This window comes from Artibeus jamaicensis, unplaced genomic scaffold (genome assembly GCF_021234435.1).
Source record: "Artibeus jamaicensis isolate MK-2021 breed Jamaican fruit bat unplaced genomic scaffold, CSHL_Jam_final contig_432, whole genome shotgun sequence".
Lineage (NCBI taxonomy): Eukaryota > Metazoa > Chordata > Mammalia > Chiroptera > Phyllostomidae > Artibeus > Artibeus jamaicensis.
This window is the reverse complement of record NW_026521828.1, coordinates 7633330-7647449: the sequence shown is the minus strand read 5'-3', so window position 1 is coordinate 7647449 and position 14120 is coordinate 7633330. Positions and strand designations below refer to the sequence as shown.

The window sequence follows — 14120 nt, the reverse complement described above, 5'->3', positions numbered from 1 at the left end:
TGACCAAAGCCCTTCCCGTCACCTCAGTTTCCTCCATTGGCTATGAACTTAGCAAACACAGAGGGCTGGACCACAAACCAGCTAATGCCGTGGTGTGTACCAGGTTGTGGCTGTGGTGATAACAGCCAGTGAATGGAAAGTTCCATGAAGGGATTGGGGAAAGTTCCAGTATAGCTGACTGGGCATCACTTAAAAAACCTCTGGGCCACTGGGACAGAGGCCATGCCAAATTTCAGTGCAGGCTGAATGACAGTAATCATGGTGGTTATAAATGATCGAGCCTTTGCTATGGATCAGGCACTGGTGCTTCACACCAGCTTCCATGATCCTTATGAATATTGTCCCTGTTGTACAAATGAGAAAACTAAGGCTCAGCAATGTTAGTTAACTGACCCCAATTCACATAGGTCACAAGGACCTAAGCAGTTTGGTTCCAGGTCCCATGACCTTAACCATGACCTCACGGGCCTCTGTTACAATAGCCCTGTAGAGTGGGTTAGAAAGATGTCCCCAGTTCACAGATGGCTACAAATGACGGGCACCAGCAACCTCCCACTGACGTATCGGAAGACATTTCATTCCCACATCAATGCAATAAAGCACCATCACAGGCCCCTCTCATAGATGAGGAAACCGAGCCACAGAGAGATTAAGTAACAAGCTCTCGTGAGTCTCTAGGGCCAGAGACTTAAGGTCTGGTAGACTCTGGACGCCATGCCCTTAACCTCCATGCTATCCGTTTCCATCAGTGAGGTCTAAATCTATGGTCAGGGATCGCTAGAATCAGGGCACCCAAAGCTACATAACAGAAAGTTCTACAGAGTGCATCAAACAGACAGGTGCAGGCGACGCAGACTCCATAGGCCTGGGCATCGGCACTCTCAGCGAGCTCCACAGTAATTCCATGCACAGCCACACTCCGGAACTGCGGCCTGGAGCCCAGGCTGTGCAGCAAGGGCCCCTCTTCACACAGCCCCCAGCAATTCTGTTTCGGGGAGTGGGCAGATGACAAGTTGACGAACACAGGCTCAGAAGGACACTGGAAGTCCTCCTAGCAGTAGGACTCCATGGCCCACCCCTTATCCCCCCACTGTGGCCCCTGGCAACTCACCCCATGTCTCAGCTGCAATCTTCCCAGACTGCCCGGGGGTGAGGGAGAGATCGGCATTCATTTACAGTAAATCCCAGCTTTGACGGTGGAGGGATTTCTGAGAATTTAATTTCTGGGGCCCTCCCCGGTCACCAGCCCCAAGTCCTGCTAGCTGCCCTCCTCTGAACACTCACCAGTTGTTTATCCTTCTAGCAGCCTCAGTTGATCTAATTTGCTAAATATAAGTACTGGCAGAACTTCGCCAGGGACGTGGGAGGGGGGCCCAGGAGGCTGGGTGGCCAGGACCTCACAAGCTATTCTCCGTTCCACTCTCCATCCTATTGCTCATCGTTAAGAGCCTGATACAAATGAAATTGTACAGAGGAACCCTGGCAAGACAGGCCAGGCAGGCGGCGAGAGATTCAGGTTTAACCCCTGAATGAATGCAGGACTGGTCCTGGTACATCCTTCAAGGAACTAGGCAAGAATGCTTCCTGGGAGCTTGTCCATTCACAGCTGAACTCAGAGGGACACACCCTACCTCCCCACATCCAGCGTGGCCCAAGGAGGTAATCACCGGTTACCCTTCCTACCCCCTTGACCCCTATTTGCATCCAAATGAGAAGGAGCTACAGAAACCTTCCAAGGCAGCAGAGAGGGGAGGAAAGGAGGCAGACAGGTGACGTGCTCCCCCTGCGGTGGAGAGCTCGGCCTAGGGGGTAGGGAGGAGGGGTGAGGCACACTGGATCCAACTCCTCTTGCTCCGCTGTCTACTAGCTCTGTGGGAAGTCACTCAACAACGCCCGCCGCCCTTCTCACGGGCTCGCTATGATAATCGACGGAAGTAATAAGCAATGTTTACTAACAATCAAAGTCATATTAAAAAGAAGAGCACACATCATACATCAGGGAGGGTACAACACGTTTTATTTGACAGTCATTCAACACCTAAGCATCGCAAACCTACTATACGCCAGGATTGTTCTCAGCATGGGGGATGCAGCGCCATGGGGAAAAAAGTCCCTGTTCTCAAGGAGGTTGAGCCGTCACCCAGTGGCGTCACTGTTGTTCCCATTTTACCAGGGAGAGAAATTGATGCTGGAGGACAGAAGCAAGCAAGCCATCAGGCCCTGAACAACCAGGGACTGTCCAACTCTAGGGCCTACACCTGTCACAACTTAATGGTACCCTCCCACGTGGGCTCACTCTGTGCCTGACACAGAGGTAGCACTTACCCTCCTTTCTGCATACGGAAGGCCAGGTATTCAAAGCGGAAGGGCCTTGCCATGCTGTGGCAAAGGGACAGGCAGGTTTGCACTGGCTGCCTATACACAGGCCACCTCCTTCTGCACCAGGCAGCCACCTCCCTGAGATTGTGCCCACTCCTTGTGCAGCGCAGAACTCCTAACGCTAAGGGGTCATTTTAGTGGTGTGGTCTACTCTCCTTTTTCAGATGAGAGGAACCAAAAGCCCAGAGGAGAAGGAACTTGGCCAGGTCACCTGTGAGTTACTGTTAGGGCCGGGGGCAGAGCCCAGGTTTCCCGACAGGCTCATTACTCACTGTGGGGCCCTGACGCAACCCCCTCCCCGCTGCCGCACAGGACTCAGCAGCCTCCTGCCCCGGGGCACCATCTACAGAACTGAGTGAGGGCCGTGGGAGGCACCAGCCCTGACAAGACAAAGATAAGGAGAAAATGAACCGGAAGAGGACAGCTCAGAGATCACCCAGCCAGGAGGGACGCTAAATGGAAAAAAAGTTACAGAATGGTATGGATGGGGTAATTGCATTTGGATTAAAAAAAAAACCATATATGCACACAATTGCATAATTCAATTACGTACATCCCCAACAGTGAACACAGGCGGGGAATGGGATCAGCTGAAAGAGTGGGACAGGGTGAAGAACTTTGACTTGTATAGTTTTGCACTTCTGTTTAACGCTGATTAGTTATGCAATGATAATTTTAATAAGCAGTATCATTAAAAATAAACTGAGAAATCAGATTTTTTAAAAAGTTTTTACTGCAACCCACCCCTCTCCTGCTGACAGATAGGGGGCCAGGGACACACGGGCGCACAGTGTCCCCCCCCTCCCCAGCCCTGTCCCACCGACAAGGTCGGCTAAGAACACTCCAGCTCAGGGCAGTCTAGACTCAGCACATCATCACCGCTCCTTGCACTGATGCTTCGTGTTGGTTTGCCAAGCATCTGCGCAAGTGAGAAGTCCCGTGGGCACTTATGGGGTGAGTCTTGCATCGGAGACTGACTTGGGGGATGTGCGCACCTGACGTCCCCCACGCAATGATGTGCCACATGTCTCTACCGATACAGTTTACAAGTATCCACAGCTGCCACTCAGTTCCCAGAGGGATCCGTGTTCCAAATACGATGACAAAGCACCTCATTGCACAGGCACATTTACGCTCTTTTTTGCAAGGAATCTTTCTAATGGGATGCACGAGACACTGGTAACAACGGCCGCCTCTGGAGAGGGGAAATTCTGTAAATTTGGGGTAAAAGGCCTATCTTTCATGTATACTCTTGTCCTATTTGAGTTTTTTTCTATAATCATGTATTATTTCCTCAAAGTAGCTTAAAGAACCGGTTTGGAGAGAAGAGGGTGCCTGGCAACTAGAAACTAGGCTGAATTCCTCTGTATTTGTATCATTAGCCTGAAGACTCCACTTGGTATAAGCCCTATCTGTTTTCTCCAATCACAAAGAGCACGTTTCCAGGAGAAGCACAATTGCCGAAAAGATTTTCCATTGCAGCATCGTTTTATGAGCCTAGTGGGGGGAGACCTGAGCGTTACATGCGTTGGAAGGCTGCAGCTGCCACAGCTGCTCCTTCTCCGGAGTCCGAAAGGAGCCATCTGGCAGGAGTCTCCAGCTCTTAAATCAGTGGAGCCCGCAGACACCCTTGGTTTCTTGAGGTGTGTAGTGGGGTGGCTGGGAAAGGAAGGCGGGTGGACCTCAGCAGAGGGAAGCATGCAAAACAGAAACACACGGACAGCTCACCCGGTTTCCCCCTGTCAGCACGGCCTTGGGAATGACTCACAAGAGGCTAAGCCAAGTTCCCACCACTCCAGACCAAGGGAGCAGAGGAAGAGGCGGGGAGATGCGAGTCACACCTGCATGTTCCCCTTCCTCCTCCTTGGGAAAGACGGTTGTTTACTTGCAGACTGCAGGTGGCTGTGGCTGGGCTTGTAAACACCACTGGGAGGCCAGTTGGCTTGGCTCAACCAAGTCATTTGAGTGGGGGATTGGAGGCCACTGGTATGGCCTTCCCTCCAAAGCTCGTTTCCTGCCTAATTCCCTGTGGCCCACTCACTGCAAAGCCTTCCAGAGGAGACAGGTCCCAATTTATAAACAAACACGTGGGATCTGCAGCCTTGCTTGCATTTGCCTGTGAGCCTGGGTACCTGGGACTGCAGCCTTGCATTTGCATGTGAGCCTGGGTAAATGTGAGCATGATTTCACTGTTATAAGATGGTGTAGATGATAATAATCTCGTCTGCCTGTAGAGTGCTTCAGAATTCACATAATACATTTCATTCTCTAACGTGCCTGTCACGGATGCCCATTTTACAGATGAGGAAACCGAGGGCTCAGAAAAGTACTTCCAATGCCTGTCTTTCTTTCACTTGTGTAGGGGATGGGCATAGAGCAGGTGCCCAATATGAATATGCTGAATGACCAAAACAATTATTGAAGGAATCAGTTGACAGAGAAGAAGGGTACACAGTGGAAACACCCGCTGGCTCACGAGAGGCAGTCGTGCACACACCTCCCCAATTCTGCCGTCAGTAACATCGTGTTGACAGCTTCATGTGGGTCACGGTAGGAGTATTTTTACCAGCCTATTGGCAGATGCTACAAATCAGGGTTTTTCCTTTTCTTTTTCTTTTCGTGGAGACAGTTTACCAATACACTGGGTACAGGTATCACACTAAAACCCAGGCCATTAAACCCCAGGTAATTATTTCAGGTAATTAAAATACAGAACTTTCAGATCATCTCTTTTCTAAAGGAGGGAAGTGTGGGGAGAGTCTAACTAAGTGACATTCATTCCTTCAATATACATCTACAAAACCCTACTATCTGCAAAGCACTTGGGTAGGCTGGAGCAGAGGAACAGATATCTGAGATATAATTTACATCGTCAAGGAATGCGCCTTCTCGGGGACACACTGTAACGTGCACAGCAATCACCTGGGGGGCTTGGAAATGCAGATTATAATCCAGTAAGTCTGGGTGGGACCAGAGACACTGCATTTTGAATGAGCTCCCCGGTGATGCCACCCCTTGCAGGCCACACCTAGGAAGCAAGAGCCTAGGAGGTGACTGAGTGCTCCTGCGTGACAGCCAGTTGTACACATTAGATCTCTATGAACACATCCGATCCTCAGCACACGAGGAATGTTCCTCTTATGTACCTTCTACAAAGGAGACCATCGTGGCCCAAGGTCACCCAGCTGGTAAACTGCCATTGGCTGCAAACTAGGTGTCTGGCTCAGAGAACGAAGTCACTCTCTTTTCAATGCGCAACCTAGTTGCAGCTTTTCAGTTGACTTTCTGTCTTGAACATTATCCTTGCTTCTCCTTTCTCTTTTCACTAGCTGCCCATTTCCTTTTTCACCGCCTACAAGTACTTCTTCCAGAAAAGAGCAAAGGAGAAGTGGGAGTAAATGCTCACACTCGTGAGTTTCAAGTGTATGACTCCATCGTGAACTTCATATATCCCGGTGCTTGGACATCTACTCCAACTCCTGCAGCTAGTAAACAACTCGCCAGCCAGCATGCCTTTCAAATGCGGCTTTCACCCTCTGGCCCACCAGCTCCCTACCCTGTTCACTCCAGGCCCGGTACCAGACAACAAGGTACTCGAGCCTCAGATGCCCCGAAATTATTTAAACCAACCAATCCGAAACCTCACCCGTTCCTTCCTGCAGACACCACAATAAAGACTTGCCACATTTCTCCTCCCTCTGCCTCCAGATGGACCCCTGGGCTTCCAGGGTCCCTTCAGTGGCAGCCAACTCCTGCTCTGTTGGCCTCACCACACCTGGGTAACACTAAAACATCAAGTTCCTCTAGTTCCTGCTGGGCGCGGCCCGTCTCCAAACTGGTTTGCATATACTCTCAGTGGACAGCTTCTCGAGGTCCCTGCCCAAGGCCAGCCCTGCTCATCCTGAAATTCCATTCCTGGGGGGAGTGCCGGGTGTCCCCCAGCACTGTCAGGGCCTCTTACCTCATTCCCCGGCAGGTGCTGAGCGTGACACTGGACTGATGTGCCTTCCTCACCGTCCCGTGGTAAAAGCAGTGGTCCTAAGTAAGGAGAAAGAGGTGGTTAGGCCAAAGAACACCGAGAAGCACAGCCGTGTTAATGTCTCCTGAAGGTCATGGATGACTGTACACCTAGCCTAACCTCAGAACCTGCTAAGAGCCTTCCAAGCCTCTGTTTTATCTGATCCTCATAATAGCCCTGGGAGGCGGGACAGGTGGGTACATCACCCTCATGGAACAGAGGAAGGAGCTGAGGCCCAGAGGAGCAAAGAGGTTTGCTGAAGGTCCCTTCTGCTAGTGGAGACCCAGGATTTCAGAGCCAGTTCAGAGCTCTTGCCACAACAGGATGTTGGCCAGCGAGAACACCAGCTTCTGAAGAGCCTGCCTTCCCACCAGAGTCACCTTTGTGACCCCCTATAGGGTAGGATAGTGCCCCCCCCCCACGCCACACACAAAATCCCTGTCTACCCAGAACCTCAGAAAATGATCTTATTTGGGACAGGATCTTTGCAGACATAATTAAGTAAAGTTGAAGTCATACTGGACTGGTGTCCTTTCAGAGGAGGACAGGGCTCAGACAGACACACACACGCAGAGAAAGCCATGTGATAACAGAGGCAGAGATCAGAGTGCGAAGCTGCAGGCCGAGGAGAACCACGAAGTACCAAGGGTGGTCAGAAGCCATCAGATGCTTGAAAGAAGCAAGGAAGAATTCTTTCCTAGACTACAGAGGGAACTTGGCCCTGCCGGCCCCTCGATTTTGAACTTGGGCCTCCAGAACTATGACAGAATACATTTCCATTGTGTTAGCCTCCAAGTTCATAGTACTGTGTTACAGCAGGCCTAGGAAATGGATAGACCCCAGCTCCTCTGTACCTGCCTTGAATCCCTGCGTGCCTGGATCAGAATGGATTTGGCACCTATAGACACATTCACAGACACACAGAGGTCTGAGGCTGCTCTCCCGTCGCTGTGTCTCAGGGCCATCTGGTCTCCCCAGCCTGGCTGGATTCCTCCATGACTACAAACAGATGTGGAGCACCGCTGTGTGCCAGGCCCTGGGTTAGGCCCCAGAGACACAACAATGAACCAACAGACACAGCTCCAGCCTTCGTGGGACTTATGGTCTGGTGCAAGCCAATCTTAATTAAAAAACTACACAAAGATAGAATTACAAACCGTGAAGAGTGGCTTGAAACCAAGGTTGGAGATGCCGGCAGAGGGGTTTATAAGTAGGGTAACCAGAGCATTTAGGAGGCAAACAAGGACACTGCTGAGTGCTCATGTGTGAAATCTGACAAATGGACTCAAACCAGGACTGGCCAGGGCACAGCAAGGGGTCAGAACAAAGGACACATCCCTACAAGCTCCTTCCCAAAAGGTTCAGAGAGAGAAGGCGGTCAGAACAGAGAGAAGGTAAAGCCCACATGGCAGAGCCAGGCTCTGAGCAGGTTGTTAAGCAGGATGTGAACTATGTAGCTGCAGACAGGGACGCTTCTTCCCCCGAGCCCACCCACCACCCTGCGTAGGAGCAGGGCCAGACGGAAACCTCTGGCATTTGCCTATGGAACAGTCCAAGTGGTCCATCAGCAGGACCATACTTGCTTGTGGATGTTCCCTGGTCCCTGGCTGGCAGCAATGTGACCTAGGAGACAGCCCATTTGTTTATCTTCTCTGGTTTCATCTCCTGGCCGGCTCTAGGCCCAAGAATAGTCTAATTAAATATAGGCATTTTGGCATGCCCAAACCAGGGTTAAATCAAGCTCCATACCTACCAGCTGTGGAAACAGTTGTATAACCCCTCTCTGACTTCCAGCATCTTTAGTTTCTCCCTCAAGGAGGGTTGTAAGAACACCGCACCTCAAGGAGCTAGTGCAGCATACCTGGCCCAGAGCAGCCGGCCATAAACATCAGTGATCCTTTGTCAAATACAGAATGTGGCCTTGAGGGAGCAAGAAGCCCACCAAAGGGCTGACCCTTCGGTCTTAGCTGCAGCCAGACCACAGCATACAGGCCAGGCTGACACTCGGCCCAAGGTCAATCTCAGTCTGGTGTCCCGTCACCTCCCGGTAACTAGTTGCCTCCACGGTGGCTCCTCCATACATCCACATTCAGGCAGTCAGGAGGAGGGACAGGCAGGCACCAGCCTCTTTTTGCATCAAACTCTCTTGGGCTTGAAACAAGTCTGACGCTCACATTCATCGGGCCACAAAAGCAAGCCACTGTGCCAGAGGCAATCCTGCGGCACGTGTGAAAGAAGGGAAGTGGGCACAACCCTCCTTCCAGCCAGAAGTCCATCTGTTTCAAATGCCAGCCTGTAGCATGACTTCTCCACCTACCCTAGGCTCTGGGACCTGGAGGCACGTTATCAGGCGTTTAGGTTCTAAACCTGATCTTTAAATTTCAGCAACAAGGCCTTGGAACTCCACAACCCAAGATCATTCATGGGCAGAAAAGGGGGCTGTGCCTGAATGGGACTCATAGATATCAGAATGACAGTCAAGAAGTTCAGAAATATGGGTCAGCTTTGAAAATCCTGGTATCTCCACAGATAAAGAGAAATCAGAGCCTGGGATGGGTGTGAAGAGCCCTTGTACCTCTTCCCGCCTTTGGGCTGACGCTAACAGTGCCCACCGCCTGGGTGTCCCTGAAACAGCACCACAATGGACTTCTGTGACGTGCCTTAAATTTCCAAAGGGCTTTCACACTCATCCTCACATGGATAACAATACCCGCCACTCACTGTTAGTAAAAATAAGAGCTAATGTTTATCCAGCTTTTACTACTGGCTAAACAACTTATACTGATTTAAAATAAAATTCTGACCAAAGACTTATGAGGTATGTATGATTAGTCCCATTTTTAAAAGGGGGAAAACTCAAGGTTGGAGAGGTGTTTTTTTTTTTCGAGCTAGTGTCTTTTATTTATTTTTTAAAGTATATTTTATTGCTTATGCTACTACAGTTTTCCCAATTTCCCCCCCAATCCCCCCTCTGCCCTGCACTCCCCAACCCTCCAGCATTCTCCCCCCTTAGCTCATGTCCGTGGTTGTACTTACTTTGAATTCTCCTATACTATTTTCCATACCAGTTTCCTATACCATTTTTTACCTCTCCCCATCTATTTGATGCCTACCAATTATGCTTCTTATTCCCTGTACCTTCCCCCTCACATTTCTCCCCTCCCACTCCCCAGTTGATATCCCTCCATGTGATCTCCATTTCTCTGATTCTGTTCCTGTTCTAGTTGTTTGCTTAGTTCTTGCTTTTGTTGTTTTTCTTTCTTTTTTTTTAATGTTCACTCATTGATAGCTGTGAGTTTGTTGTCACTGTACTGTTCATAGTTTTTGATCTTCTTCAATTTCTTAGATAAGTCCCTTTAACATTTCATATAATAAGGGCTTGGTAATATGAACTCCTTTAACTTGACCCTATTAGGAAGCACTTAATCTGCCCTTCCATTCTAAATGATAGCTTTGCTGGATAGAGTAATCTTGGATGTAAATCATTACCTTTCATGACTTCAAATACTTCTTTCCAGCCCCTTTTTATCTGCAAGGTTAGCTGATTGTTTTATGGGCACTCCTTTGTAGATAACTCTCTCCTTTGCTCTTGCTGCTTTTAAAATTCCCTCCTTATCTTTAATCTTGGGTAACTTAACGATGATGTGCCTTGGTGTGTTCTTCCTTGGGTCCAACTTCTTTGGGACTCTCTGGGCTTCCTGGACTTCCTGGAAGTCTATTGCCTTTGCCAGACTGGGTAAGTTCTCCTTCATTATTTGTTCAAATAAGTTTTCAATGTCTTACTCTTGTTCTTCTCCTTCTGGTACCCCTATAATTCAGATATTAGAACATTTAAAGTTATCCCAGAGGTTCCCAAGCTTCTCTCTCTTTTTTTTTTTGAATTCTCGTTTCTTCATTCTGTTCCAGTTGTATGATTATTTCTTCCTTTTGTTCCAAATTGTTGCTTTGAGTCCTGGTTTCCTTCCTGTCACTATTGGTTCCCTGAATATTTTGCTTTATTTCACTTTGGGTATCTTTCATTTGCTCTTTCATTTTGTGACCCAGCTCAATCTGTGAGGATTTTGTTCTGTGAGCATTTTGATTACCAGGGCTTTGAACTCTCTACCACATAGGCTGGCTATCTCCTTATCACTCAGCTCTCTTTCTGGACTTTTGCTCTGTTCCTTCATTTGGGCCATATTTCTTTGTTCAGGACCCCTGATAAGTTGTAAGGGGGTGGGGCCCTAGGTATTCACTTGGGCAGGGCAACCCTCCTTGTGACAAACAGGGCAAGCACTCCCTGTCGGGGAGGGGCCAGAGCGGGAACAGTGTGGTTACCTGCTCATCTCTAGCGCACTTTCCAATGAACTCTAGTGTGAGACTGGGAGATTCTCCCACCCCTGCCGTAGTCCACGGTCACCTTTGAGTCTCAGTTTTCGTTCAGCCGGCCCCACATGCGAGGTCTGCACCTCGCCTTGGGGCCTTACCTGTCTGGTTGGTCTGGTTGACTATTTCTTTAATTCCTGGGTTGTCGGAGTTCCATGCAGTTTGATTTTCTGGCACTTCTGGTTGTTCATTGATTTTAGATTGGTTCTTTAGACTGGTTGTTTATTGATTTTAGATTGGTTCCTGCTTTTGGAAGCAAAGGGTTTCTACCTGGTTTCTGCTTTTGGAAGCAAAGGGTTTCTACCTACGCCTTCATCTTCACCAGAACTCAAGGTTAGAGAGGTTTTGTCCAGTGGAGAGTTCAAACCCCAGCAGCCTATCAGATCTCATGCTCAGCCTCTCCCAGGGAAAGCAATCCAGCAAAGTACATACAAATTCATTTGTCAAAACTGTTCTCTTCTTCCACCAATAGAGACTTGAGTTCTAATCTTTAAACCTTGCCATTTGCTGGTTATCTGAACTTAAGCATGTTCCTTTTTGTCTTCTCTCAATTTCCTCATCTGTAAAATGTGGCGTTGCAAGAGATGTTTATAAATTCCCATAAAATCAGTGATTCATCTTATTCTGCCATAGCCCTGAGAATCAGATCTTAGCATATCCAATTTTCAGAAGAAGAAATTCAATACTAGTGTAGTCAAAAGGGTTGTTTAAGGTCAAATAGCTGAAGCCAAGTCTAAAACCCTGGCTTCAGACCCCAAACTCTGTAACTCTTTCTACTGGGACACATTCGCAGACCCATTCATTCCCCCAGTGATCTGACCCAGATCAGGGCTGCAGCCTACAGCCCCGTCCAGTGTATTTGATAAGGTTCCCAGAACTCCCGCTGCCCCAGGCCAAGTTTGGTAGTAGGGCATGGTCCTCAACACATGGGTCAAGTGCAGCTAAATGGTTTATTCCATTCCCATTCCTCTTTAGGTCCTCAACTCCCAAAGAAGAAAGAACTAAGAGCTCCATGGGGTTGGGTAGGGGCTTTGCTGTCCTGTAGCAGGGATGTAAGAAATCAATGGCCTAGACTATACTTCGGTCCAAAAACCCTTTAGGAAGGAGGAGCATTCTGGAAATGGGAGGAAGGTCTCTCTCACTCCTCTGTTTCTGAAGGGCCTTTACAACATCTCTGCCTAATTCTGAGAGCACAAAGAACAAGGAAATGAATGGTCATGAAATCACCACATTCCTGCTCTGCTTCTGGGCCTGAGGGGGCCACCCCAAAGGGGGCTTCCACAGCAGGAAGCGTGAGCTCATGGCAAACTTGGGCACTGAGACCCATTCTTGAGCTGCTGGTACACCGAGGCAGGAGCCAAGCTCAGAGGAGGGTGCTTTGTGAGGTTGTCGTGGCTGAAGCTTTCGAAGTACGCCTGACCCCTCTCCACTTCCCCAGAGGCAGAGAACCAATCTCAAGGAAGAAGGTTTTGACCAAGGGGCGTTGAGGAAGGTGTGCAGACACACTACAGCCAGACAGCCTGCCCAGAGATGAAAAAACAGCTACACTGCCTGCTGTGGGCACGTAGCTATCTTGTACCCTGTCCTTCAAGGGTAATCTGATCAAGTAATCGGAGTTGGAAATGACAGACAGTGGCTGTCCTTGCCTTCCAGGTGGTCATGCTCAGGCAGGGTATTTGAAAGAATGGGCCACGCGGGAGACTTAGATTCCATGGGAAACCTCTGCTGGAGGAGCCTGCGGTCGAGGGGCCTGTCCTGCTGGCTTCACACCACCCCTCCCACATCTACCCACCACTCCAGTCCGTGAAGTCCTGCCCCAGAGGCTCCTCCAGAGCCCATCTCCCCTTCCCCTTCAGCCCACATCAGCCCGTGTCAGGCCAGAGTCTGAGAAGGGTCACTGCACTGTCTCAACTTGAGCACCAATGACAATCAGGGCCAGCTAATTCTCTGTGTGGGGCTTGTCCTGAGCACTGTGGGTGAGCAGCACCCCTGGCCTCTACCTTCCAGGCGCCAGTAGCACCTCTCAGTCATGACGATCAAAACTGCCTCTGGACATTGCCAAGGGTCCCTCCTTTGCTGGTCAAGATGGTCAGACATACAAATAGAATATTTTAGGGTAACTGTACTGGATTAAAATTGGTATAAATCATCATGAAGCATACTTTCTTTGCTTCATGTTAATTGCCTGTATATTGACAAAAGTTTAAGTAAATGAATGATTTAAAACAAAATCACACCTGCTTGAGAACCAAAGGTCTAAGCCTATGATTCTAATGGGTCCCCTGGTGGAAAAAGCTGGCAAACCACGAAATGTGTATGATTCACTAGTTTCAGTGGTCACCAGTGGGGTGTGGTGAAACCAACTAAAATGTATCCATCTGAAAGACCTTTTTTTTTTTAGATTTTATTTATTTATCTTTAGAGGAGGAGGGAAGGAGAGAAGGAGAGAAATATCAATGTATGGTTGCCTCTCGTGCATCCCCTGTTGGGAACTGGCCTGCAACCCAGGCATGTTCGATTCCCTGACTGGGAATCCAGCTGCGATCTTTTGGTTTGCAGGCCTGTGCTCCATCCACTGAGCTATACCAGCCAGGGTGAAAGACCATCTTCTAAAAGAGAAATTCTTCGTGCAAACATCCATCCTCAAAAACGACTTTGAGGAGAAAAAAATCCAAAGTGGAAATAGCAGCAAAATAAGAAAATCCCCACAACCTAAAATCGTATTAAAAAGGCAAACTGCAAAACTGTACTGATCCACATGAAAAAGGAACAATTAGTTGATGGGGTGAGAGGACGGGATGGCCAGTAAACCGCGCCTCCCGCTTCAACTTCTGTTAACGGGTGAGTACTTAACATAAAGCAAAGAAAATACATGCCTCAGGGTGGCTTATGCCAATTTTAATCAGAAGCAATTATCCTAAAATACTCTCTGTTTGAGCACGTTAGCCAGCAGGGGAGAGGGCACACTTAGGAAACGAACAAATTTTCTCCTGGCGTCTCCTGCTGTCTCCCTTGGTTTTCTGGCAGCAGAGACAATCCCTGTGGAGGAGAAGCCATCTCCACCGGGTCCGCCATCGCCTGGCGTCCCAGGGGTGGGGTGGCGGAGGGCAGCCGCTTTGTAGCTATTTGCTGACCTGAACTTACCTCGGGTTTCAGCGCGGTGGTTTGAGGGTTGCCACTGGTAGTATACTGGGTTTCTGTGTAGGCTGGAGCGAAAAGGTGCCTGTGAAGAATAAGAAAAGCCATTTGTCACCTGAGGTGACAGACTCCACCCTCCCGGGGGCTATGGCCAGTTAGTCTAACTGAAGCACGCATAACCACCCCTTCTTTCATGTGCAGAAGAAAAAGGGCGGACACC

General features: G+C 49.1%; 1 protein-coding gene across 2 annotated transcripts in view; it reads right to left on the bottom strand.

The window, feature by feature from the left end:
- Positions 1–14120, bottom strand: part of ADAM19 (ADAM metallopeptidase domain 19) — a 77596-nt gene that overhangs the window by 32099 nt on the left and 31377 nt on the right. For both annotated transcript variants that reach the window (XM_037152230.2, XM_053665898.1), the window contains 2 exons: positions 13907–13985; positions 6341–6417 (listed from right to left, as the gene is read on the bottom strand). In XM_037152230.2, coding sequence (XP_037008125.2) covers positions 6341–6417; positions 13907–13985 — 156 coding nt within the window. The remainder of the gene's footprint in view (positions 1–6340; positions 6418–13906; positions 13986–14120) is intronic.